General features: G+C 37.7%; 2 protein-coding genes across 2 annotated transcripts in view; both read left to right on the top strand.

Moving 5' to 3' along the window:
- Positions 1-26,681, top strand: part of LOC136778025 (opioid-binding protein/cell adhesion molecule-like) — a 1,000,824-nt gene that overhangs the window by 96,570 nt on the left and 877,573 nt on the right. The gene's annotated exons all lie outside the window — the stretch shown is intronic.
- On the top strand, positions 338-5,497 carry LOC136778092 (uncharacterized). The gene has a single exon (XM_066734703.1). The coding sequence runs from the start codon at positions 338-340 to the stop codon at positions 5,495-5,497; it is 5,160 nt and encodes a 1,719-aa protein (XP_066590800.1).

The raw sequence follows: 26,681 nt of genomic DNA, 5'->3' as shown, positions 1-26,681 counted from the left end.
CGGAGAATCCTGTCCTGGGACCTGGGGATCACAGGGTGGGATTTCGTATTTGCAAACTTTGGGTGGATTACTCATTTACTGTTCAGCCTCCTTTGGAGCATTTTTATTTTGTATTTATTTTTCGCAATCAAATAAACTGCCTTTTACCAGATTTCCTGGGCGTTGTTTTTTGCCACTCTAAAGCCTCCCTTCCTAGACATCCTCGCGGACATCACACAATCAACTTTCACACAAATTTCTGGTCCTTCGAGCCGGATATAACCGGTACATTTTCCATTGAGTTGAATTTTGATTGGTGATTCTTCGAGGTGACTGGGGGAGTGTCTCTGGTGGCAAAATGGTAACGCAGGAGGAAATCCTCATGTGCGCAGGTCACGTTGGTCTTTATTGCACAGAATTAGAACGGCTACTGGTCAACACCAAAAAGCGGGGTGTAGGTAACTTTACCGTTCCTTATTTAAATGGTCGTCTGGCTAGTGCCAAGGAAACTCTCGCGAAAATACAAACGAATCATGTGACGATTACTAATCATTTAACGGAGAAAGATTTGCAGCAGTTTAACTATACGACACAGAATACTTATGAGCGAGCTATGACGGCGTATTTAACTGCGGAAGAATACATTTTAGAGCAAATCGAGAATTTAAGCGGCGAGCAAGTCGCTCCTGTCACTGCAGGGCAGACCCATGCTCCCTCATTGAAACTTCCTAAGCTAGATTTACCCAAATTTAGTGGTGACTATTCTGAGTGGTCAACCTTCTATGACTCTTTCAAATCAATGATTCACGATAATTCGACACTACCAGGTGTTCAAAAGTTTCATTATTTAAAGGCATGTCTTCACGGAGAAGCTAGCTCAGTAATCCGATCCTTAGCCGCCAGTAACGATAGTTACTTAACAGCATGGAATGCGTTGGTGATTAGGTACACAAATGAACGAATTATTACGTCCAACCTTCTTAGCAAACTAACGCTCATTCCGAAAGTCTTTTCTGACAACCTCATATCCATAAAAACACTGCGCGATACCACTATAGTTGTGCTTGACTCGCTGAGGACGTTAGGATATCCAGTTGATGGTTGGAGTGCTATATTAGTCCACATTCTCTCAAATAAACTAGATCAAATTCTCAGTGTAGAGTGGGAGAAGGAAATAAAACGTGTTTTGAAATATCCCTCCTTCACTCAGTTCTTGGAGTTCATCACCGAGCAGATTAATATGCTCGAATCTATCAGTAACAAGTTCAAAGGTAGTAAACAAAACACTGATAAAACTTCTCGCCCTAAGTCGTTGAAATCACTCAACGCAATCGTTGATAAACCAAAATGCTTTTATTGTGACGCGGAACATCCTCTCTATCAATGCAACAGCTTTATTGCTTTGAACCCTCAAGCCAGATACAAAGCAGCGCAGAACAACTCACTTTGTATCAATTGCTTGAGACCTGGTCATTCGATATCGTCTTGCCGAAGTAAATCTCGATGTAAAAAATGTTCCAAGGCACATCATACGCTTCTGCATTTTGAGAAACAATCTAATCCGACGTCTCAACGTAATCCATCTCAAGCTAATGCACCCACCAGTCTTCAAACCATTGATCAGCCTTCGACTTCTGTTGTTGCCCATGTGAGTGCCATGGATGAACGCACGGCACTCCTTGCAACTTTTCTTGCGCGCGCTACAGCACCAAATGGCCGTCAAATTATGATTAGAGGCTTAGTCGACCCGGGCTCACAAACGTCTTTCATGACGGAAAATCTAGCCCAGTTATTAAGAGTTACACGCCGCAAAGTTAATGCAACGATTTACGGAGTCACGGGAGGTGCGGTACGGAACGTCTCGAGCAAAGCTGAACTCATCTTACAGTCAGTCAAACACGATCAGGCCTCACTCAAAGTGACGGCATTAATTTTACCAAAAATCACGAATTATAGTCCTCGGTCGTATTCACCGCTTGAATTCCCTCAATTAGGTTCTCTGGACCTCGCGGACGAATATGCTTCTGCGAGAAATCCAATTGATATTTTAATTGGTGCAGATTATTGCCCTCAGCTCTTACTGAATCAAATAATTCATTCATCGAACCGTGCACTGATAGCACAAGATTCGTTATTTGGCTGGGTTGTGTATGGTACACTCGCGTCGCCCACGCATACTGCAACAGTAAACGTTCTTCATTGTTGTGACTTCGATAAAACGCTTCGAGATTTTTGGGAGATTGAAGAAGTTCCTAGCACTTATAGTTTGACCCCTGAAGATCAATTATGCGAGGACATTTTCGCGAGCAACGTTACTCAATTACCATCAGGCCGCTATCAGGTTGCATTGCCTTTCAAGACAGAGTCCTCCAAATCGGCACTGGGAGCCTCTCGCAGCATCGCCGAATCAGCTTTAAAGCGAGTTCTCTGTCGCATTAACAAATCTCCTGAGCAGTCTGAAAGCTATACTAAATTCATTAGAGAGTACGAGCAGTTAGGACACATGGAGAAGGTCACAACAAACGCGATTGACGCAGACTCCTTGGTTTACCTGCCTCATCACGCAGTATTTAAACTCGAGAATGGAAAACAGAAAATACGTGTCGTATTTAATGCGTCCGCTAAAACTAAGAGTGGTCTATCACTCAACGACGTACTCTTAGTAGGGCCAAAATTACAAAAAGATATAACGGCCATTCTTATGAATTGGCGTGATTTTCGTTTTGTTGGCGTAACAGACATTGTTAAAATGTTTCGCCAAATTCTAATCCGTCCGGAAGACAGAAAATTCCAAGCTATAATTTGGAAAGATGATTCTGGAAATACTCAAATATATCAATTGAACACGGTCACATACGGTACCGGACCTGCACCGTTTTTAGCTTCACGGGTAGTGCAGGAACTCGCAAATCAACATGGTAATGACTTCCCAGATGCGAAGTCCACCTTACTTCACTCAATCTATGTCGATGACATTCTTTTTGGAGCTAACAACCTTGCGGATTTACGCAATATCAAATCTCAATTAGTTCAGTTGTTGGATAAAGGTAAATTCGAGCTCAGTAAATGGGCCTTCAATTCAGCAAGCTCAGCTCTCCAAGAAATTTCTAATGATTCTAGTAACGCTAATCTTAATTTTAGTAGCGAAAGTCTTAACGAAACTAGCAAAGTGCTGGGCATATCTTGGAATACCAGCTCTGATTCATTTCAGTTTATAATTTCGCCTTCTTCCATCACTAAGTTAACAAAGCGCATGTTACTCTCGGAAAACGCGAGGATTTACGATCCTTTAGGCTGGATCTCACCGTTCACCATTGTGTTAAAGCAAATAATGCAATCCACCTGGTTGCTCAAACTTAATTGGGATGACGAGGTTCCCGAGCCTATCCAATCTAAATGGATGTCTTATTACTCGCAAATGTGCGAATTAACAAAAATCACCATCCCGCGCTGGAATGGTCAACTTAGTGAAGCAGATAAATTAGAACTCTATGGGTTCTGTGATGCTTCAAATGTATCATATAGTGCTGTGGTGTATGCCAAATTCACCAACAACAATAATAGTCAAACATCAGTTAGCCTCGTAATGGCAAAAGCCAAAGTAGCCCCTCTTAAAGCAATTAGTATTGCTCGACTTGAACTAGTCGCCGCTGCTTATCTGACTAAACTAATGCTTCATATCAAGTCATCACTTAAACATTCAGTGCATGACATTTTTTGTTTCTCTGATTCACAAATCGTGTTGGCTTGGATTGCACAACATTCGTCCAAATGGAAAGTTTTTGTAGCCAACCGAGTCGAATATATACAATCAAGTCTACCAGAGGCTCATTGGTCTTATGTCAATACTAAGTCCAATCCTGCAGATCTCAACTCGCGAGGAATTCCTCCAAGCCAATTAATACACAGTGCGCTTTGGTGGAAAGGACCCTCAATAATTCGGGAAATGTCATCGGGAAATTCTCCTTTAATGTTTGAAACCAACGAGGAAATAAAGACCTCGTCGATCTATTCAAATCATGTCACACGAGATTTACCGTCATTTCTTTGTAACTACTCGTCGTGGACAAAACTAATCCGTGTTGTTAGCTATGTGTTGCGATTTATAGATCGAGCGCGTAGAAAAAATGTTTGTCAACACGCGCACGTGTCAGCTCTCGAGCTACGTACTGCAACACTGCGTGTTGTGAAAATAATTCAAGCTGCTGCCTTCTTAACCGATATCTTAACGTTGCAAGGCAAAAAGTCAATTCCGTCAAATTCTCGATTACTTTCTCTTGCACCGTTTTTAGATGTGCAAGGAGTTCTCCGAGTAGGTGGGCGTCTACAACACTCATTCCTGTCAGACAACCAAAAGCATCCCATTATTTTACCAACCAATTATTTAACCGAGCTACTCATTCGGCATATACACATTACGACCTTGCACGGTGGCCTACAGCTTACGTTAACAGTATTGCGGCAAAAGTATTGGGTAATCAATGCACGAAACGCTGCGAAAAGCATAATACATAGGTGCGTCACTTGCGTTCGTCAGCGTGCCAAGCTAGGAACACAATTCATGGGATCTTTGCCTACTGCTCGAGTAAACCGTAGCCATCCGTTTGAACATACTGGCATTGATTACGCCGGGCCCTTCCTTGTAAAACTGCATCAAGGCCGAAACTCAAAAACAGTTAAGTGTTATATAGCTGTTTTTGTATGCATGGCTACTCGTGCCATCCATCTTGAGCTTGTCTCCAAATATGATACGGATGCATTTTTAGCGGCTCTAGCTCGTTTTACTTCACGTCGTGGTAAACCCGCAGTGATTTACTCTGATAATGGGTTAAATTTTCAAGGAGCAAATAAGGAATTGAAACTTGCATTCCAAGGCTCTCTGAAACATGCGCAATCTATAGATTTTGAACCTATACGCGAAATAGAATGGAAATTTATTCCCGTGGCCACTCCTCATTGGGGTGGACTGTGGGAGAGTGGAGTACGAAGCGTAAAACATCATTTAAAGCGTATTCTCGGGACTTTTCTTCCTACGTTCGAAGAAATGACCACATTGATTTGTCGTATTGAAGCTTGTTTAAACTCCAGACCTCTTTCTCGCTTACGCGATGACATTGAAAGCTTGGAATGTCTAACGCCAGGGCACTTCTTGGTCGGTCGCGCTTTACTCGCTCCACCCGAAATGTCCGTTCTAGATTTAAAGGAATCTACTCTAAATCGATGGCAGAAAATCACTCGGATTACCGAGCTTTTTTGGCAAAAATGGTCGGGCGAGTATCTGCAATCATTACAATCTCGTCCAAAATGGCAAATCAGAAATAACGATTTTCGTGAAGGGGACATCGTTATAATTAAGACTCCAAACGCTCCACCCTGCAAATGGAACTTAGGCCGAATTACTCGTTTAATCATCGGTTCAGACTCAGTAGCAAGAGTAGCTGTGGTTCAAACAGCTAATAAACAGATTCAACGCAGCCTAACACAATTGTGTAGGCTCCCGGATAAATACAAATATTGACAAACAATCCCAACGGCTTTGATCTGCCGAATCGTACATCTTCACCTTGACGCTCTACTTATTAAATCAGTTCTCCGTAATCATGGCTAGTGACAAGGTGCCTAATTTAGTCGACAACGTCGAAATGTTCTTAAGTGAGGTTTGGGGTGAAGAAGCGAACGCGTGCGATGTACTGGACCTTTCCTTCAGTGACTTGAGTCTTTCGGACGATGCTCCTTCTGTGGACTCTCTCCTGGAACTTCCGGATTTGCTTGTGTCAACGAAGGAGGAAGAAGACTCCAGGTTGCCGTTCATTTCAGATTCGCCCTGTCCACCCGAACCAGAATCAGCTGACGTTAGCATGGAACCCATTGCGGGACCTTCTCGTGCACCAGCACCAGCAATTGACTTAGCTGTTTTGTACGCGAGCAGTTGGGAGAAGGGAATCTTATACGATTCTACCGCTAAGGAGCTGGAGCGTACAGCAAAGTACGTTACAGTTTTAGCCTTCGGACTCACACACCGTATACCATTGCACGCTGTGTTGAAATATCGGCAGTGGAAGACGTGGGATCCCCAAGGAAAATTGCTCTTACGCTGGACTCCAGCGCTAGAGCTGAAAACTGCCAAACTCCTCGTTAAAAAATGAGTTAGTCTATGACCACTGGTGGATATTCGGAGCTTCGCTCAAAGGTTTTTTTTTTTTTCTCTCTCCACCATGGTCTTTGTTCTTACGGTGTTTTCACCATTTCAAATTTTAGCACATAAGTTTAGTTTCATGTCCAACATCTACGAGATTCATTTGAATTGACGCAGGATCGTCAATGCGGGGGAGGATTTGTTAGAGATCGGAGTGGGGGCGCGAGCGGTCTGGGACTCTCAGGCCGTCTCGCTCCTGCTCACACTCAGTCTCTCTTGGTCCTACCTCCAATCAAGGCCGACAGATGGCTCACAGCGCAGAGCTCTCTCTCGCTGTTACAATTTGTGTCCCTTGTATATATTAACTCCCCAAGAGTTCCGTCAATTTGCGGCTCTATTTAAACGGTCTAGACTCTAGACTTTGTCTTTTCTTTCTTCGCGGTAGCTTAGCCATCACTACCTTCCTGCGACGCCACTAAGTCTCTTAGTACGCATTTCCGCTCCATCGTCGATTTCTTGGACTCCAAGAAATCTTCTTCCTTTCTCTCTTTCTTCGTAGCCTGGGAGTCTCAGGTTCGGAGAATCCTGTCCTGGGACCTGGGGATCACAGGGTGGGATTTCGTATTTGCAAACTTTGGGTGGATTACTCATTTACTGTTCAGCCTCCTTTGGAGCATTTTTATTTTGTATTTATTTTTCGCAATCAAATAAACTGCCTTTTACCAGATTTCCTGGGCGTTGTTTTTTGCCACTCTAAAGCCTCCCTTCCTAGACATCCTCGCGGACATCACACAATCAACTTTCACACAATTTTTAATAGCCACTGCTTTGTACACTATCTTCTTATTAACGATAAATCCATCCACATCTATTATGTGCGTGATATCTCTTATATGATGCATAATGTCAGAGTACCTGAAGATTCTGTGACTAAAACTGAACTGAAGATTCTGTGGCTTAAACTGAACTGAAGACTACCCTACACGCTTCTCAAGATTTTTTAAATGCTGTAAGGGATGTGAAAAATTTGATCTGTGGTGGGAGGTGACTAACCAGACACTTTTAGAAACACCATTGTTCCAAAGAGAGAATAGTTAAGGATAGTGGGAGAATTGAAATACTTGGTTTGAAGAGAAGGGGAAAAACTTTAGAGAAACAAAAAAAGAATATATTTAAAATAAAGGCAAAGTGTAATAAATTTAGTATAAAAAACGCTAACATGATGATCCCAACGTTCGTCGATTTTCAAGGATTCTATTTAATGGATAAGACATTTATAGTTAAAGAATTTGCAGTTTTATAAGAACTAATAGTGCATCGTATTTTATTTTCACCCCCCTTATCACATACTTGGTTAAGTGAAGAGGAAAGAAAGAAAACAGAGTAAGTATATTTTATAACAAACAATAACGAATTATTATTTTCAATGAATAAGAAATTTCTTTTTCAGTTCAATCTTTTTCAATCATCATGGCTTAAATTGGATGAATGGTTATTCACCATATTATAAATATAAAGATATTATAAAAAAATATATATATTAGGATACGGTTTTTGTAAAAGGGGTGGAAAAGTTAAATTGGTTAAGGAGTATTTGTGATTTAGAAATTAGTAATGTAGATGAATATGTGTGGGGAAATTATAATTTAGAAGATGGTTTATATAATTCACAACTTCCTATTTGCATGAATCATGAGGGTATATGCGCACTGAAAAATGTATATTATATGAAATATATGTATGAATAAAAAATCTAGAATATATGTGTATTTTAAACATGAATGCATTCTTTTTCTTCAACGCGAAACCTGATCCGTAAAGTATTTATGTCACTGTAGTGTCTCGGAGACTGATTATTTAAAGGGCTCTCCATCAAAGATTTTTCATTAGTTTCACGCTGATCATTTAAACGGAAAGAACTACGATGTCGCTTCTAAATAGAATTTTAAATAGCCAGGATGAATATCGTGAGTGGGTACGTGATTGTCGCGATTACATTAAAAAATTGAGAGTTGCTAGCGGCAATGCACGTATAGGGGCAAGACAGAAAATATTTACGGAAATTGCTCAGATACAGTGCCAATTAATCAGAGCAGCAAGAGAAAAAAGTTATTCTTCAAATCCACGCTCTTAAGAATCCCGATTTAAGAACTCAGCATGATTATCGCGAGTGGGTTTGCAAGTGTCGTGATTATATTCGAAATTTGAGAGAATCCAACCGGAATGCAACTCCAGATGCTATACAGAAAAATCTTGCAAAAATAAAATGTATTCGAAAGTTACTTCTCCATGCGGCGAAAAATAAAAATTCAATTGGAGCGGGCATTAATGCGGAAAAGCTTATTTGGAAAGATCTTGATTCATCATTTAAAAGTCGAATGTGTAGTGGTATGATAGTAAACACTAATTATATCGAACCACATGAATTTCTATTGGCAGCATCAGAAATGCTGCAATCCTACATGAACAAAGTATTCAGTAAAGTAAGCGCTGTTAAGATAAATATGGTATTCAACGGACAATTTATTTGCAAGGAAATTAGTGATATCAAACATATTTCCACAAAAAATGTGATTTTATTCAAGACTGATACTTTTAGTGATTGGTATAATACAAACGTCATAGATAAAATTTTAACAAAATTAGGTGAATTTCAAGAGCGTGTTAGTGGGTGGGCTTTGGAAAAAATATTAAATTTAATTGTGAATATTAATCACTATAATCCATTACATGCAGGCTGTGGAATCGACCTTCCAAAATATATTAAGAACAAACATGCAGTGATAAACATACAGAGTGATGATAATACATGTTTTGCATGGGCTGTAACGGCTGCACTCTATCCGGCTATTTCAACTAAAAACCCACAACGACAATCTTCATACCCCCATTTTAAATCTGTTTTCAACGTCAGAAGTATAACATTTCCAACCACATTAAGGCAGATACCTAAAATTTGAAGAAGATAATGATGTGTCGATTAATGTTTTCACCATGGTGGATGAGCAGGATGGGCAGGAGAATAAAATTATTGCACCTCTTCAACTCACAAAATGTGAGAAATCGAGACATGCGAATCTTCTTCTTCTCGAACATCAAGGTGCAGCACTTTTTTTATGTATCACGAATCTTTCTCGCTTGCTAAAGAAACAACTGACTCGAAAAAAACAATCTCATCTTATTTGTAATCGGTATGTTATACTGTTTATATTTTAATATAATTTTATTTAATGTTTATATACTAAATGCGTAATCATTTCGAAGACCTTCCTCTTCTTGTCACTGATAGTAATGACGCTATCTTTTTGTTCTTGGACAACATGTCCATTAGGTTTTATCTCATAACCTTCCTCGGCAGCGTCGATCAATCCTGAAGCAAACGCTTCTTCAGCTTGGCGAACCTTAAGTTCCCGTGCATAAGCTTGAGGGCTCTTATCCATGGTGAAGCAGACAGACCACCAAGAATCAGAATCACTAGATTCATATTCCAAGTTTCGTAGCACAGTATATCTATCAGAGTGTTGTTGGAGGTAAGATCTAAACTGTGATAACTGGCTGTATTCCATGTACTGATCAATTGTACATTCGACTCTCCAATATGTTCTTGATTGGCGTCTAAACTTTGTAACCCTGGTTATCCTGAGGTCCGGATACTCAGCATGCAAGTAGCAGAGTGCCTCAGCACATGAAGCTGAAGTGGGATCCGGTGGCGGAGACATAGTGTAGAAAATTTTGTAGTAAAGAATTAATCCGATTAATACAAAAATCTTAAAGATCAGTACACACTGGCACTATTTCCTAATGTTTATATACTAATATGATTTTTCTCTTAGATGTTTACACTATTTCTTCAATGAGGATAAACTTCAATCTCATAAACGTGATTGCAGTCAGCTCAATATAAACGTCCGTATACTGCTACCTGAAGAGGACCGTTGGGTGTCCTTTAAAAATGACAAGAACAATGAGAGGACCCCATTCGTCGTATATGCAGACATTAAATGTTTATTAGAGAAAGTGAATGAAACGAGCGGTAATAGTAGTATTTATCAAAAACATTTACCCTTTAGTGTAGGATATTATTTTAAATCATTCGTGATTTATCGCTCTCAACCTATAAATCATATCGTGGACTCGAGTGTATAGAATGGTTGGTGCGAGAACTCGATAAAATTGCTAGCATAGCGAGCGAAAAACTAAAGACTGTAGTGCCTATGAGAACGCTAAGTATTAGCGAAAATTTTCGTCATAACAATGATCCCGACTGTCATATATGTAAAAAGCCATTTCTTCCAAATCAAGTACGTGTTCGCGATCATGATCATTTAAAAGGTAAATATAGAGGACCCTCTCACAACAATTGTAATTTAAACTATAAAGATTCGCACGTTATTCCAGTAATTTTTCATAATTTATCTAATTACGATCCACATTTCATCTTCAATGCGATCGCTAACATGTATGAGGGTTCAGTATACCTGCTACCTGTACATAAGGAAAAGTATATTTCATTTAAAAAATACATACGGAAATATAATATTTAGCTCAGGTTTATTGATTCATTTAAATTTCTTGCATCAAGTTTAGACAAATTGAGCTCATACTTGGAGAGATCTCAATTGAAAAACTTAGAGTCAGAATTTTCGAATTTAAATACGGAACAATTTAATCTACTAACAAGAAAAGGTATTTTTCCTTATGATTACGTAGATAATCTGAATCGTCTGGAAGAAAATGCTTTACCGCCTCGCAAGTTATTCTGTAACAAATTAACTGACAGTGATATTAGTGAAGAGGCATATAATCATGCTAAGGAGGTATGGATCAATTTTCAAATACAAACACTTGGGGATTACAGCGATCTCTATTTAAAAACTGACGTATTATTACTGACAGACGTTTTTGAAAATTTTCGCGATAGCTGCATGGAAAATTATAATTTGGATCCTGCACATTATTTTACACTCCCAGGCTTCACTTGGGATGCAATGCTTAAATATACTGGAATAAAATTGGAACTTTTCATTGATGTTGAAATGTTGCTTTTCGTAGAACGCGGAATACGTGGTGGTTTGAGTCAGTGCTCTCACCGCTATGAAAAAGCAAACAATCGGTATATGAATGATTATGACTCAACAAAACCAAGCAAATATTTAATGTACTATGATGTAAATAATCTATACGGATGGGCAATGTGTCAAACTCTACCTACTCATGGATTTCGCTGGATTGAAGATACTAACAACTTTGATATCTCTAGCATACCTATAGATTCATCTGAGGGTTTTATTTTAGAGGTAGACTTGGAGTATCCAAGCGTACTTCATGATAATCACTCTGACTTGCCATTTTGTCCGGTACGTGAGGCTCCGCCCGGAGCACGACAGAAGAAGCTACTTGCAACTGTCGAAAATAAGGAGCGTTATGTTATACATTATCGGGCTTTACAACAATGTATTCATCATGGAATGGTACTGAAACGTATCCATCGCGGATTAAGATTCCAGCAATCTGCATGGCTAAACAAATATATAGACTTAAACACACGTTTGCGAGCTGCATCTAAAAATGAGTTGGAGAAAAATCTTTTCAAACTAATGAACAATGCAGTGTTCGGTAAGACGATGGAAAATGTAAGAAATAGAGTTGATGTGAGGCTAGTTAGTAAGTGGGAAGGAAGATATGGAGCAGAAGCATTGATATCCCAACCAAATTTTCACAGTAGCGCCATATTCAACGAAAATTTGGTTGCGATAGAATTAAAAAAATTAACGGCGAAATTTGATAAACCTATATATGTAGGTATGAGTATTCTAGATATTTCAAAAACATGTTTATACGAATTACATTATGAATATATGCTTCCAACGTTTGGTAGTAAATGTAGAGCATTGTATACCGATACAGATAGTTTGATATACAGTATCGAATGCGATGACATTTACACGATCATGAAAGAAAATCTTTCAAGATTCGATACTAGTGATTATTCGCCTAATAACCAGTATAATTTACCTCTAGTAAATAAAAAAGTGCCTGGTTTGATGAAAGATGAGAATAACGGGAGAATTATGACTGAGTTTATTGGACTGAGATCGAAAATGTATACATTTAAAATACAAGATAAAATTTGTAAAAAAGCTAAGGGCGTTAAGAGTTGCGTTATCGCTAGAAAAATAACGTTTGAAGATTATAGAGACTGCTTACAAAAATTTTACTGTTCATATCCATAATCAAAATTTAATTCGTTCAAAATTGCATAATGTTTATTCAATTGTACAGCAAAAAATTTCTCTCAGTCCACATGATGATAAGCGCTATATTGTACAAGGTACTGTATCAACTCTACCATGGGGTCATTATAGGGTAAATGAAATAGAATTAAGTGAAGTAGATTTAAATGAAGATTAAATATTGCTTCTTTATTAATAAATTGTATGTTACAAAATATTGTTTTTATTTATCCATGAATTATGTGTATTATTGAATCCTAACCACTTTACAAAGACTTTGTCCCCTTTCTTACGTAATACCCTCTCAACTAGATATACATTAGGATCAGCAGTTTTTAAAAGTTCATATTCGTAGAATTCACCATATATATCTGTACCACTAGAATCCCTTAGTGTATATGTAACAGAATTTGTTTTCTGCACTTTTATAATTTCAAATATTTCAGTTATCCAATTTGGTGTGTAGCCTTTTGCAAATACATTCTTATATTTACTGATTCGTACAAAATCACCGGCTTTGAACTTGGCACGACCAACGATCTTTATATTGCTGAATACTGTTGCTAAGAGCTTATTAGCATGTTCAGGTTTCACATCGGCTGGACGCATTCCTATAGTACGATGTTTTCTTGAATTGTATTCGTCAACCAGTTGTTGTAGCATAGCTCTCCACTTGTAATTTCCATTCAACGTAAATCCTTTCCACATTTCTGTCTTCAACGTTCGATTCCAACGCTCGACTATGGTTGCTTTCAATACACTGTATGTTGAGTAATGATTTATTCCATACTTTTTCATAAGCGATTGGAAATCACTATTATAAAATTCCTTGCCATCGTCGGTCTGTAGATTTTTCGGACATCTCCCACTCTTCAGGATTTTCAGCAATGCAGCTGTCACTTCCTTGCCTGACTTGGTTTTCAGGGCTATTGCCCAGCCATATTTCGACAATGCATCAATAACTGTGAGAATGTAGTGGTAGCCTGCGTCTGGATAGTTTCTCATGTCTACCAGATCTGCTTGCCAGAGGTCATCGAAGCCTCCTAATATTACACGTCTACGTAAAAAGTTCCGTCTGGTAGGCACATGTAACTCTTCTACCAATTGTTTCTTCTCCTCACTACTCATAATTATTCCACTACGTGTTATGTTTACAGCAGGTCATCAAGCACTGGCGGTAGTATAAGTTTCTTCAAGGCATAATTTATATCGTCTTCTCTATTCTTCTCATTTGCAAAATCTTTTTTTGCCAGGTGATTAGAGAAATATTCTACAACAATTTTCAATCCAACAATCATATAATTTCGTAATTCCTTGTCTTTTCGATCCAATTTATAATCATTATGATCGACTTTATCAATCAATTTATCGATTCTTATACCAATTTTATCAATTTCATCGATTTTTTTCATTAGAGTTGTAAATTTTTCCTCAAGAATGTTACATTTTAGGTAATAGTGAGTTAGCTTCTCACTGTATTCAAACAATTCTCTCATTAAGCTATCACTTACAGTCATCGAATTACGTAACAGAGCAGCCATATTCACCGCACTTGTCTCATCCGTAACATCACATTCTAAGTTTGAAATTATTTTCTTCTTGGCATTAAATGCATTCTTTTGTTTATCAAACTTTAACGTATCATTATCAATTTTGTGGAAATAATTTCTCACTTTACCGGTATTGAAACCACCTCCAAATTTATTTATTGTCATAGTGAAGTAGTACGTTGAACTGAGAAAATCTTGAAACTGCAATCTCTTTTATATAGAATAACGCTTTCTTCTCTTATTTAGATCCTGCCAATTTGTAACTATTATGATCGATTTCAACATTCAATTTTTCGATTCTTTCATCAATTTCGTCGATACGTTTTTTCAACAGATTTGTCATTTTTTCCTCAAGAAATTCACATTTTAATGCATATTCATTCAGCTTCACACTATATTCATTCATTTCTTTTGTAAAGCTATCACGCAGTGGTGTCAAATTACTCATCAGAACACTGATATTCATCGCACTTGTCTCATCAGTAACATCAGATCCCAAGTTTGAAATTATTTTCTTCTTGGCATTAAATGCATTCTTATATTTATCAAACTTTAACGTATCATCATCAATTTTGTGGAAATAATTTCTCACTTTACCAGTATTGAAACCAGCTCCAAATTTATTTATCGTCATAGTGAAGTAGTAGGTTGAACTGAGAAAATCTTGAAACTGCAATCTCTTTTATAAGATGATACCTTCTTCATGGAGCTCCTCAATTATTGACTGTATCTCATTATGGTGATTCGTATGACCAGCAGCAGATGATGCAATTAATAGTTTTAATCGCTCGACCAGTTCGTTTGGATCGTTCCAATGTACATAGCTCACTGGATTATTATTAACACGCATATATCCCTTACCTTGTACAAGTTTTGTCTTCGGTGGAAATAATTCACTAATTATTTTCTTCCATTTATGTCCCTTATTCCCACGAAGCTTTCCTGTACTAATGTTATCTGCTCTGTGCACATTAGTTTGAGAAAGAATACTTTTATATGTGTCTAAATCATCTTTAGTATAGTCTTCAGGTTCTTTCATGAAGATCAATTCAAATAGACCTTTCGTGCCAGGATAATACTCCTTATCGATAATAATAAAATTACTGTAATCATCAACATTAAAAGCACATTTCGCAAGCCACATTTTATTCGTCACTTTATCTAACTTAACTCCAAAATTACTGTCAATTTTATCCTTAGCATTATTCGTCAACAATTCTATATATTTGGATGCAATTGAACCAGACTTTATCGTACTTCGATTAGCATCTTTTACATCCTCGATGGATGTATGCACAGGTAATTCTATTTGTTTCGCTAAATCTTGCGGGCCATATTCATTATTCTTCTTCACCTTCTCCTCCTCCTCCTCCTCCTCTTCATCATCTTCCAGAGAAAGGTACTGTGTTTCGTGCGACTGTGGATATTCCTGCTCATCATCCGATGAATGACCTTGAACGTTAATTCTGGAGCTGCGTATGAAATCTTTCCGCTGTGGAGTCGATGTGAGATAAGACTTTCTTCGTTTCATCGGAATTATGAAAGATTCCTCGTGTGAGAGAGATCTCTTTATAGGTTCCAATTTCATCTCATGTTTCGGTGCAACGAAAATTGCTTGATTATTTTCGGTGAGCTTCTTTAATGGTTCAACTATTAGTTTAAAAGTTTCATTTAAACTATCTTCCATCATTACTCTGTCTGATTTGAGTGCGCGATATTTTTGACGAATTACTTCACTTGCCTCAGCAATCTTCTTTAGAAGCTTTTTCTCCTTCATTTTGTAAAGCTATTCTCTATTTAATATATAGACTTGTTCAACGTTCAAGGTTAAACTAATATTTTTGACCATTAACATCACTCTTTAATCACAGCATATTTATTGAAACCCTTTCGATATCGTCCATTTTGCATTGCACTGTCTTTATCAATTACTAAAAATCCACGCTTCCAACAATTTGAACACAATTCACAAAATTTGTCAAACGCCATATCTGTATTTACATGTTCGTTATATATATGTTTTAGCTTAGTTCCATCTTGTTTAAAAATAATTAAAAAATTTGCATTATCACGTATTAGATGTTTTGGTATCCTTGCATAAGTCTGACAAAGATAAAAGCAATCAATCTTAGAATGTCTACCCATGGAGAAGTAGTCTCTTATATTGTCTTGCTTATCGGTTGCAACATCATCAAATATGAAAATTGAATTTGGTAGTGCTTCAGCTACTTTTATAACCTCACTATTATTAGAAAATTGGAAATAACTAATTTCTTCATTGTCCGATAATAGTCGCTCCAAGTATCGATATTTTGGTTGCTGCAACGATTTTAAATAAACGTATAGGTTTTCAAATCTCACACCCTGAGGGCTTTCTATAAGGCTCAGCAATACATTTGTTTTTCCACAATTTGAAGGGCCACAAACTATACAGCGTATGGTTGATGGGAGTAGAGGTCCGTGACGTCTCATGCATTTATCGGTTGTTCGGTAATCTATATTAGAAACACGAATACCGAGCGGCTGCTTTACGAAGTCCATGACTGAAAACTCTGTGGTCATACAACCTATTTATAGGAATGAAATAAATTGTTTGATCAGTTCTCATCATGCCGTTATTAGTGTTAGATGTGTCAAGTTTGGAGGAATTAACCGCTGAGCAGTTTGAATACATACCGAAAATTTTACTTTTAAAGTACTTTCCGCGTAGTATTCAAGAGGTTTGGAATAAATTGCCTGAACATATTCGTGCAGATCCTGAAGTACAACAATATCGCTGGTGTTTTAAACATCATAATCTACCTAATACAGATCACATTGATGGACCGCTCCCTTCAATAAAAAATTGCTGGGCTTGTCAGCAAACTATGTGTGAGAAACAGAAAGAAAGTTCCACATGGTAAGCTACGGTTGTGGAACTTTTTTCAATAAAATACTGAATAAATTACCGTTCGAAGTACACATACCTGGCTACAATTATTGCGGACCAGGTACTCGACTTCGAGAACGATTAGCACATGGTGATCCTGGTATAAATCCTCTAGACGAAGCCTGACGTGAACACGATATCGCATATTCAATACATAAGGATCTGCCACCACGTCACCAGGCTGTTAAAGTTCTTGCACAGCGTGCACGAAAACGTATCACTGCTAGTGACTCATCTTTACGTGAACGAGCAGCTGCAGCAGCAGTCTGGGCATCCATGAATGTAAAACGAAAACTTGCCTTAGGCCTACAAGTGCATGGAAGAAGCATGAAGAAAAGAAAAATTCGTGTACCGAAGAAACGAGGAGGTTTATTGAGGAAAAAGCAATTTACTCAAAAAAAAAAAAAACGGGGGGGTTTATTACCTCTGCTCCCACTGTTGAGTGCAGTGGGCGCATTAGCTGGGGGCGCAGCAGGTATAACAAAAGCTGTAAACGATGCGAAAGCATCCAAGAGACAATTGGAAGAGATACAGCGTCACAATCGTGTAATAGAAGGCAGGCGTGGACATGGTTTATACCTAACCCCTTACGGACGAAAGGGGGAGGGTTTGAAAAGGAGGAAAAAAACCTCGCAAAAAAAAATAAGCAACCTCCCGAAATCTGGAGCTACTAGTAATATTCAATTATTACATGCATGTCAGGATATACCACATTTTCGAGGAGTCTTTATGCGCACATCTCTACCACAAACCGTACTATGCAATGAGTGTGCAATCGTGAATCTTGATGAAGATAAAGGTTCTGGTACACATTGGGTTGCCTACGTTAAACGTAATAATTACGTAAAGTATTTCGACTCCTTCGGAAATTTGAAACCTCCAATTGAACTTTTAGATTATTTTGGTCCTTCTGGTATAATCTACTACAACCACGATCAATATCAATCGTATGATACAAGCATATGCGGTCAGTTGTGTGTCAAGTTTCTACGTGAACAATGTCTTTAACGGTTACACTGTCTGACCGCGAGTCCATATTAGAGGCAGATTTTTTCCCACCGATCAATCTTCGGGAGGAGCAATATGAACTTGGTCTCGTAGACTTTCAGAGCTTCAATTCAATCGCTAATGTTGATGAGTCGAACAATAAGTTTTACTACGATACTGAAGATCTGACTATACCTACAGGTTGTTATGAATTGAGTGCTATAAATGATCTTTTGCGTACATTGATGCATGAGGCGGATAATGAAGATATCATTATTCTACGTGCTAATAATAATACGTTGAAAAGTGAAATAAAGTGTAAATATCTGATCGATTTTACAAAACCTAATAATATAGGTTCTTTATTGGGTTTTTCGTCAGATCGAATTATTCAGCCGAACACTCTAGCCGAATCAGACCAGCCCGTAAACATTATAAGGGTCAATATTTTACGAATTGAATGTAATATTACTGCTGGTGCATATACAAACGGCAAACCTCAACATGTTATACATGAATTTTTTCCAAGCGTGCCACCAGGCTATAAAATCTCGGAAACACCGAAAAACGTCATTTACTTGCCAGTCATTGTGAAAGTAATTGACCGTCTTACTTTGCGCATTCTCGATCAGGAAAACCGTCTAGTAAATTTCGGTGGGGAAGAAATTACAATTCGATTACACATTAGAAAATGCTAATTTACAAGAATACTTATAAATCACCGATACCAGATGAGCCTATCATCAGTCCAACAGTTGCTGCAGGAGCAGATACATTGGGTGGGGATTACGTTAGAAGACCGCTAACAAGAAAAAATATAACCTTTCTTCAATCACTGGGTTTCAAGGTCAGAAATAAAGATGGACCTGTTGGACGTAACCGCACAACCTGTGTACGACAATCGCATTACTAAAATGGAAATACATGCTTACAATCCGTATGCAAATGCATCATTGGGAAATAGTGACGAAATTCGAATTCCAATACAACAGCAAGATTTAATTCTTCTACCATGTGAGAGTTACCTATACATAGAGGGAAAATTAATCGACGGCACTCGTGCTCAGGGTGCAACAGTTCAAGATACAGTGGGACTTGACTGCAATTCCATGGGATTTTTGTTCGATGAAATTCGCTATGAATTGAATGGTATTGAGATTGACCGCAGTAAGAATGTGGGTATTACTAGTTCCATGAAGAATCTCATTTCCCTGACTGGGGAGGAGAGTACGAGTCTACACCATTCAGGATGGTTTCCATCAGATTATAAGCCTACGAAATATTTCAATTTTTGCGTACCACTGAAAATGCTGTTGGGTTTTTGTGAAGACTATAGAAGAGTCATAATAAATGCACGTCATGAGCTCGTTCCAAAACAAAAGCCTCACCATGGCTTTTCGATCCTGGGAACTCTACGAATACCCGCTTCTACCAGAAACACAGAGGCATACGTGGGCTGTAAAAGCTGCAACACAATTGGAGAAGCCTCGATACGTTATTCTAGCATTTAGAACAAATAAGAAGAATACGCAGCATATGAAGGTGCTTGACTTCGATGATAGTTTTGTTCGTGATATTAAAGTCTATCTTAATTCTGAATTTTATCCGTATGATCGACTTGATACTGATACTGAAAAATCACGATTTTCTGTACTATATGATATGTATGTTAAATTTATCCAATCCTATTATGTTGGAGAAAAACCGTCGAAACCAATGTTTGATTACAACAATTTCTTAGAATATGGCCCTCTCTTTGTCATTGATTGTTCGCATCAAAACGAATCTATTAAATCTGGCACAGTTGACGTTAAAATAGAGATCGATTGTTCTAAAAATATTGCAAGTAATACTACTGCGTATTGTTTAATTATACATGATAAAATTGTTGAATATAACCCGCTTACAAGTATTGTTAGAAATGTAAGTTAATCGTTAATAGTTAGAAATGTAAGTTAATCGCTAATAGTTAGAAATGTATGTTAATCGCTAATAGACTATAGTTAAGCTTATCATTATAATGAAGGAAAAAAATAATAAATAAGATATAATAATCATTTATTTGTGTTTAAATCATTCCTTACAAATGTTTTCTAAATTAATCTTTTGAAATTTGACTAAAAATTGCAAATGTCATATTATTGTAATTTCCACCATGATACGTGAATGTTAATATTTGATTTGAAGCTGCATCTTGAAAATTCTTGAATTGTTCTGGTTTTTCCAGTAATGCCATCATCCTCGCAGGCAAGAAGAACCATTCCTTCGTAAGCAGCTTTGCTATTATTCTCTCTCCATTTTTGGTTTTAATTTTCGATAATTCAGTTATTCGGTATGACCCTCCAATATCCAAAGTATTCAGTTTTATAAAAGTTTTTGGTTCTACAGTTGCGAGTTCATTAATCTTAGTTAAATCCATTTCTATAATAATAAAATAATATTAAGAATAGAGAATAACGTAAAAAGAAAAAATTATTCTTACCTTCTAAAGATTGTCTACGACAATTACGTGACAATAAAAAAATATTCTGTCTGCAACGTGAAACTGGTACTTTGCACTGCTTGAAGCTTCAATACTGCTATTACACCACAATAAAATATTATGACTGCAGCGTTACAGACTTGAACTTTCGACTGCTTCACGCTTCTAATCGAGACTGAATGAAATTTCCTAATTGCTAGCGTGGGTGACTTTGAATAATATCCTAGGAGGGAATAAGATATACACACTTGGAAATTGAGAGTAGGGGAAGTGTTGCAGGCAAACGAAACTTGGGTGGCTTTGAATAATATCGTAGGAAGGGATAAGATATACACACTTATTGGAAATTGAGAGTGGAGGGATTGTTGCAGGCGAACGGCATTTTTGATGGGTTACTCACTCATGATTGTAGATTTCAAAGAGAATTCATTATTTTAAACCTGTTGATACATGTATTCTTTAGATCAAGTAGTTGTTAATTAAAATAAATAAATCCATTTAATTATATACACGTTCCTTATATAAAGTGAGATCAGTCTAGAATATAAACTTTTCATTGTTTAAAAGCAAGTCGTGAGATACACGTTTTTCAGATCAAATAACCGTAATCTAAAACAAATATATTTAATTCAAACGTGTCATAACACGTACTAGATGGTGCAGATAGTCACGTTCCTCAGATAAAGTAATGACAGTTTAAAATATAAACTTTTCATTATTTAGAAACGAGTCGTGAAATATATGTTCATTATTACTTGGGTTGGGAATACTAGCATCTTAAGGACATATCCTGAGTGCAGCTTAAAATTTACGAGCGCATCAATGCCTTTTCGACAATCTTACGTCACACTGTGACTCTGTTTAGCACGTGGGATCATTTGTCTGCTCTGCTTGTGAGAAAAGTCTTGAGAAAAAAATAGCTGGAGGCTGAATGATTTGTCTGGTCTGCTTGAGCGAGGAAAAGTCTCGAAAAAATAGCTAGAGGCTGGTTTAGAGGGTAAAATATGGTCAGAAAGTATCGAGCGCATCAATGGCTTCTTGACAATCTTACTTCACACTGTGACTCTGTTTAGCACGTGGGCTCATTTGTCTGACCTGTTTGTGAGAAAAGTCTCGAAAAAAATAGCTAGAGACTGGTTGAGAGGGTAAAATATGGGCAGAAGGTATCGGGTCAGTTTTAGAGAGCCCTGGGAAAGCTCATAGGAGGAACATTGGGTGGTCCCTAGAATTTCACTCCCCATTGTTTCGCAAAAGGAAAAATAATGTCTGTTAACTATGTGACATGTAGAGCATGCTTACAGGAAGATGTAATGAATAATCTATTCACTTATAATATGCTTACAGTAATTTTTATTCAATATTCAAAAGATTTAACATATAATACTTTTATTCAATATATATATATAACTAAAAAGAGTTTTAACATATAATATTTTAAAATATGAAGCTATTCTTCTGCCCTTGTTACCTCCACCATTGTCTCCTCCTCATCCTCCTCCTCCTCCTGCTCCTCCTCCTCCTCCTGCTCCTCCTCCTCTTCCTGCGGAATTATCCCTGCCTCTATCTCAATCATTCTGATACCTCTCATCAACAGTTGTATACAGCGTGTTACTGTAAAAAATCATCAGATTTTAGAAAAATGTATGATGCAATCTCATTCATAATAACTTACTATTTTCATACTCCATTCCATGCGTCTCGATTGTTTCTTCATTTACCGCTCGTGATAAATTTTGCATAATTTCATCTATTATTCTTGTAATTATATGAATTACTGGAGAATTCTGTCTACACGCTAAATTAATAATCACTTGATACTGCATATTTTTTCACTTTATATTTATCGACAGCTTGTATAAGAAAAAAGGAATCTGTATCCAAGGTTCAAGAAAGGTATAATGTGAAATTAAAAGAAGGACCCATAGGAGGAAAATAGTAGGTGGGTCTAGAATGGGTATGTGGAGGGAAAAAGACCCTTCAATAGCGTAGAGGTCGTTTGAGAGGGGAGAAAAATGGTTAAAGGGTATTAGGGAAGTTTTCAAGAAGAACATTGACTTTAGTTTTAATCAAAATTTTAATATATTCACTTGTTTCATTATTTACAAGTTGTAACATTATATCTCATTAAATTAAATTTTTGTTAACATATAAATCTACTCCTCTTCCTCCTCCGATCACGTATACGAATCGTCAATCGTATGTCCTCCTTCTTCAATTTCCCTGATACGTCTTAAAAACATTTGTAACAAGCATAACACTGTTGATAAAAAAAAAGAATTAGAAGATTTTCAAAAAAAAATAAATGTATAATGTGGTCATCTATAATAACTTACCATCTATATCCAACACATCTTCTGGCTCTCGCTCACTTATTTCAAAGAAATTCAAATGAAACAATTCAAGCATTTCCTGTAATATACTGTCCGTAGGACGTCCTAAAATAATAGCAATGCTAACTTGCATATTTTTTCAATTATTACTAACTTGTGTAAAAGAAAAAAATCTACCTAGTGCTCAAGGTTTAAGAAAATGTGAAATCAAGTTAAATGGCGGGTCTATAGTAGGAAAATAGTGGGAGGGGGTCTAGGATAAGTATGTGGAGGGAGAAAAGACCCTCCGAGGGCAGGTCTAAGAAAAAAAAATGGCAGTCCGTAAGATGCTCAGGACCCCTATCGGTGTAGCTGTACCCAGTAATTTTCGTGATCGCCACCTAGTGGAAAAAAATGAAACTTTTTCCTCCACCAACTAAAATACAAAAAAAGTTCTCTGGGTAACTGCCAGGATAACTAACCATCCGGGGCCTAGGGTGATGGGAGAGGGGTAACCCTTAGGGAACTAGTGGACCCGTAGGATAACTAACCATCCGGGTCCTAGGGTCATGGGAGAGGGGGTAAGCCTTAGGGAACTAGTGGACCCGTAGGATAATTAACCAGCCGGGCCCTAGACTGATGGGAGAGGGGTGAGAGACTAAGAGAGAAAGAGAGGGTGAGAGGGATCTCTCTCTCTCTCTCACTCTCACTCTCTACAACCAAAGCATTTCCTCCGCACACCCGCACCCTCCTCATCATCCCAATGAACCCTAGCTCTTAAGAAGACACTTCCCCCCCGCACACCCGCACTCCCCCTCATCTCCCAATATACCCCAGCTCTCTTAAGACACTTCCCCCCGCACACCCGCACCCCCCTCACCACCATGTCACTGGAACCCAAGACACTTCCTCCCGCACACCCGCACTCCCCTCACCGCCGTGTCACAGGAACCCCCTAGCTACCACTACTAACGTAAAAAAAATAAAATTGTTTAAAAATTTGCATTAATAATATTTAAACGCAAAACAAATTGAAAAATCAGGCTTCTTCATGACGAAGTGCTAGACCTAACGATTCCAACAAGCCCAAAAACATTGAAATCGGTTGAGAAATAGAGCCGTACCATTGTCCAGCGTTTCTGAGGTGGACGAAAAGCAAAAATTTTTAGGAATGAAGCTAGGCTTCCTCCCCTCTCGCGGTTCATGCTAACGTGTTCTCCCACTCTAGCATCGAACCTTACTGCGAAGCTTTCCTCTCATATTTACGCTATTCCCCTATCTGTAGCTATACATATATAGATACTGCTAAAATAATGTTGAGAACATTTCATCTTGCCGATATAATGAAATTGCTAAAAAGGCAATTATCATTTTGAAATAAAATTGTAGAAATGGAGATTTCGTAATGCTTGAAATATAGGGCATACGGCGAAACGCGGGACAATGGTACAGTCGTATTTTTCAACAGAATTTGATGAGACTACTAATAATTAAAGCCATTCTTCATGTAGATTGTCCTAAAGAGCTCGCATTTTCGATAAAGCTTCTAGTTTTTCAGCTATAAACGATTGAAGTTGCACGGCGCACAAATACATATTTCCTCTCTCGCTTAGATCAGCTGTTGCGCACGTCCATCTTCAATCGCTCATAACTGGAAAACTATAAATTTTATCGAAAATTCGAGCTCTTTAGGACAATCTACATGAAGAATGGCTTTAGTTATGACTAGTCTCATCAAATTCAGTTGAAAAATACGACTGTACCATTGTCCCGCTTTTCGCCGTATGCCCTATATTTCAAGCATTACGAAATCTTCTTTTCTCCAGTTTTATTTCAAAATGATAATTGCATTTTCAGCAATTTCATTATATCGGTGAAATGAAATGTTCTCAACATTATTTTAGCGGTATTTGTATGTGTATAGCTACAGATAGGGGAATAGCGTAAATATGAGGAAAGCTTCGCAGTAAGTTTCGATGCTGGAGTGGGGGAACACGTTAGCATGAGCTGCGAAAGGGGTGGAAGCCTAGCTTTCTTCCTAAAAATTTTTAGTTTTCGTCCACCTCAAAAACGCGGGATAATGGTACGGCTCTTTTTCTCAACCGATTTCAATGTTTTGGGGCTTGTTGGAATCGTTAGGTCTGGCACCTCGTCATAAAGAAGCCCGATTTTTCAATTTGTTTTGCATTTCAATATTATTAATGCGAATTTTTAAACAATTTTATTTTTTTTTCATTTTTTGGAAAATAAGGCTTTTTTATGACAAGGTGCGAGTCCTAACGGTTCCAACAAGCCCAAAATCATTAAAAACGGTCGAAAAAAAACGCTGGACAATTCTCCCTCGTTTTTCGTTCCGTAATGTTGGCTACAGAGGGTTTGAGGGATCCAGTTAATCTTCTCCGAATCAATATCTTCCTTAGTCTGTTTTTCTTCATTCTTCGTCTCCTGTGACTCAATATCTTCTTTAGACTGTTCCTCTTCATCCTCTTTTACTTTATCAAAAAAAAAAAAAATGTAAAAATATTATGAAAAGGTAAAAAAAGAAATTGTAAAATAAATGCTTACAGTTTTTATGCAAATAATGATGCAGTTTCCGTTCATTTTCTTCGAAGTAACGATGGAAAAAATCGTTAATTCGATTGACGTATTCCTCTGTCAATTCTCTGGGAAGAGTAGGTGAAAGAGGAACAGTATCCTCTTGAATCATGATTAATTTACACTTTTCGCAGCTCATTGTTTTTCCTGTGTGCAGCACCGACGACGGTATAAGATTGAATGAAGCTTTGAGGACTTGCCTTCTACTCTTTATTTCTCTAAATAGTTCTCTTTTTTCCGATGAGTTTGAAAGAATCACATTTTTGTTTTATCCACTTGGCAAAAACTGACACCTCCTCGTACGGACAATGGATACGTTCATTGTCCAAGTTCATCTCTCGAACGTGTAAATTACACGGTTTTTTTTTCAAAATCATATAATTTAATTAAATCCTTAATCTTAGGACAACCATACACTTCTAAATTAATATTTTCCATATTCATTCTATTCAATATATTTTTTTCAATATTCCCTCCCTTGTAGGCTACTACGGGATTCTCGCAGGTTAAGCAATCTCTAATAAAATCTTCAACATCCTGCTACTCGTATTTCTCGAATCCCGTATCACTGTATTTTATACCATACGCAATATTGAGCTAATACCACACAGTTTTTTTGTCTTCCTCACTAAGGTTGTTCATAGTGTCACGTAAACGAAAAGATGCGTAAGAAATTTGGTTACTTCTTGAATCAATTATAGCTATATCTTTATATTTAAGTTCTTTTTTATAAACTAAGAAACTTTCTATATCCATTATGTGAGTTATTCTATGCACTGTTGCGCTCGCGCTATTCTCGACGAAGAAAAAAACTGAAATGAAGCCTCCGAAGAAATATCTCCGTCGAGAGAAAGACTTTATCGTTTCCTTAAAATATAAAGTTAAATTTTATAAGGAGTCCATTCTTTCTTAATCAAAAAAAGATATTATTTTTCCTATTGTATTATACTATGATGAGCCTATAGGTCACAATCACAATGGGAAAAAAATCTTAGAAATGATCCCCTCTCACAAAAAAAAGATTGAATTTTAATACGTTTATGTTAGAGATCGGAGTGGGGGCGCGAGCGGTCTGGGACTCTCAGGCCGTATCGCTCCTGCTCACACTCAGTCTCTCTTGGTCCTACCTCCAATCAAGGCCGACAGATGGCTCACAGCGCAGAGCTCTCTCTCGCTGTTACAATTTGTGTCCCTTGTATATATTAACTCCCCAAGAGTTCCGTCAATTTGCGGCTCTATTTAAACGGTCTAGACTCTAGACTTTGTCTTTTCTTTCTTCGCGGTAGCTTAGCCATCACTACCTTCCTGCGACGCCACTAAGTCTCTTAGTACGCATTTCCGCTCCATCGTCGATTTCTTGGACTCCAAGAAATCTTCTTCCTTTCTCTCTTTCTTCGTAGCCTGGGAGTCTCAGGTTCGGAGAATCCTGTCCTGGGACCTGGGGATCACAGGGTGGGATTTCGTATTTGCAAACTTTGGGT

The sequence above is a fragment of the Prorops nasuta genome, unplaced genomic scaffold (assembly GCF_024137725.1).
Source record: "Prorops nasuta isolate Cenicafe-Biocafe unplaced genomic scaffold, Cenicafe_Pnas_1.2 PNAS00013, whole genome shotgun sequence".
Lineage (NCBI taxonomy): Eukaryota > Metazoa > Arthropoda > Insecta > Hymenoptera > Bethylidae > Prorops > Prorops nasuta.
This window is presented reverse-complemented; position numbering and strand designations above follow the sequence as displayed.

Bases quoted from the DNA above. Each gene is read 5' to 3' on its own strand.
- LOC136778092 (XM_066734703.1), top strand. From the start codon at position 338: ATGGTAACGCAGGAGGAAATCCTCATGTGCGCAGGTCACGTTGGTCTT.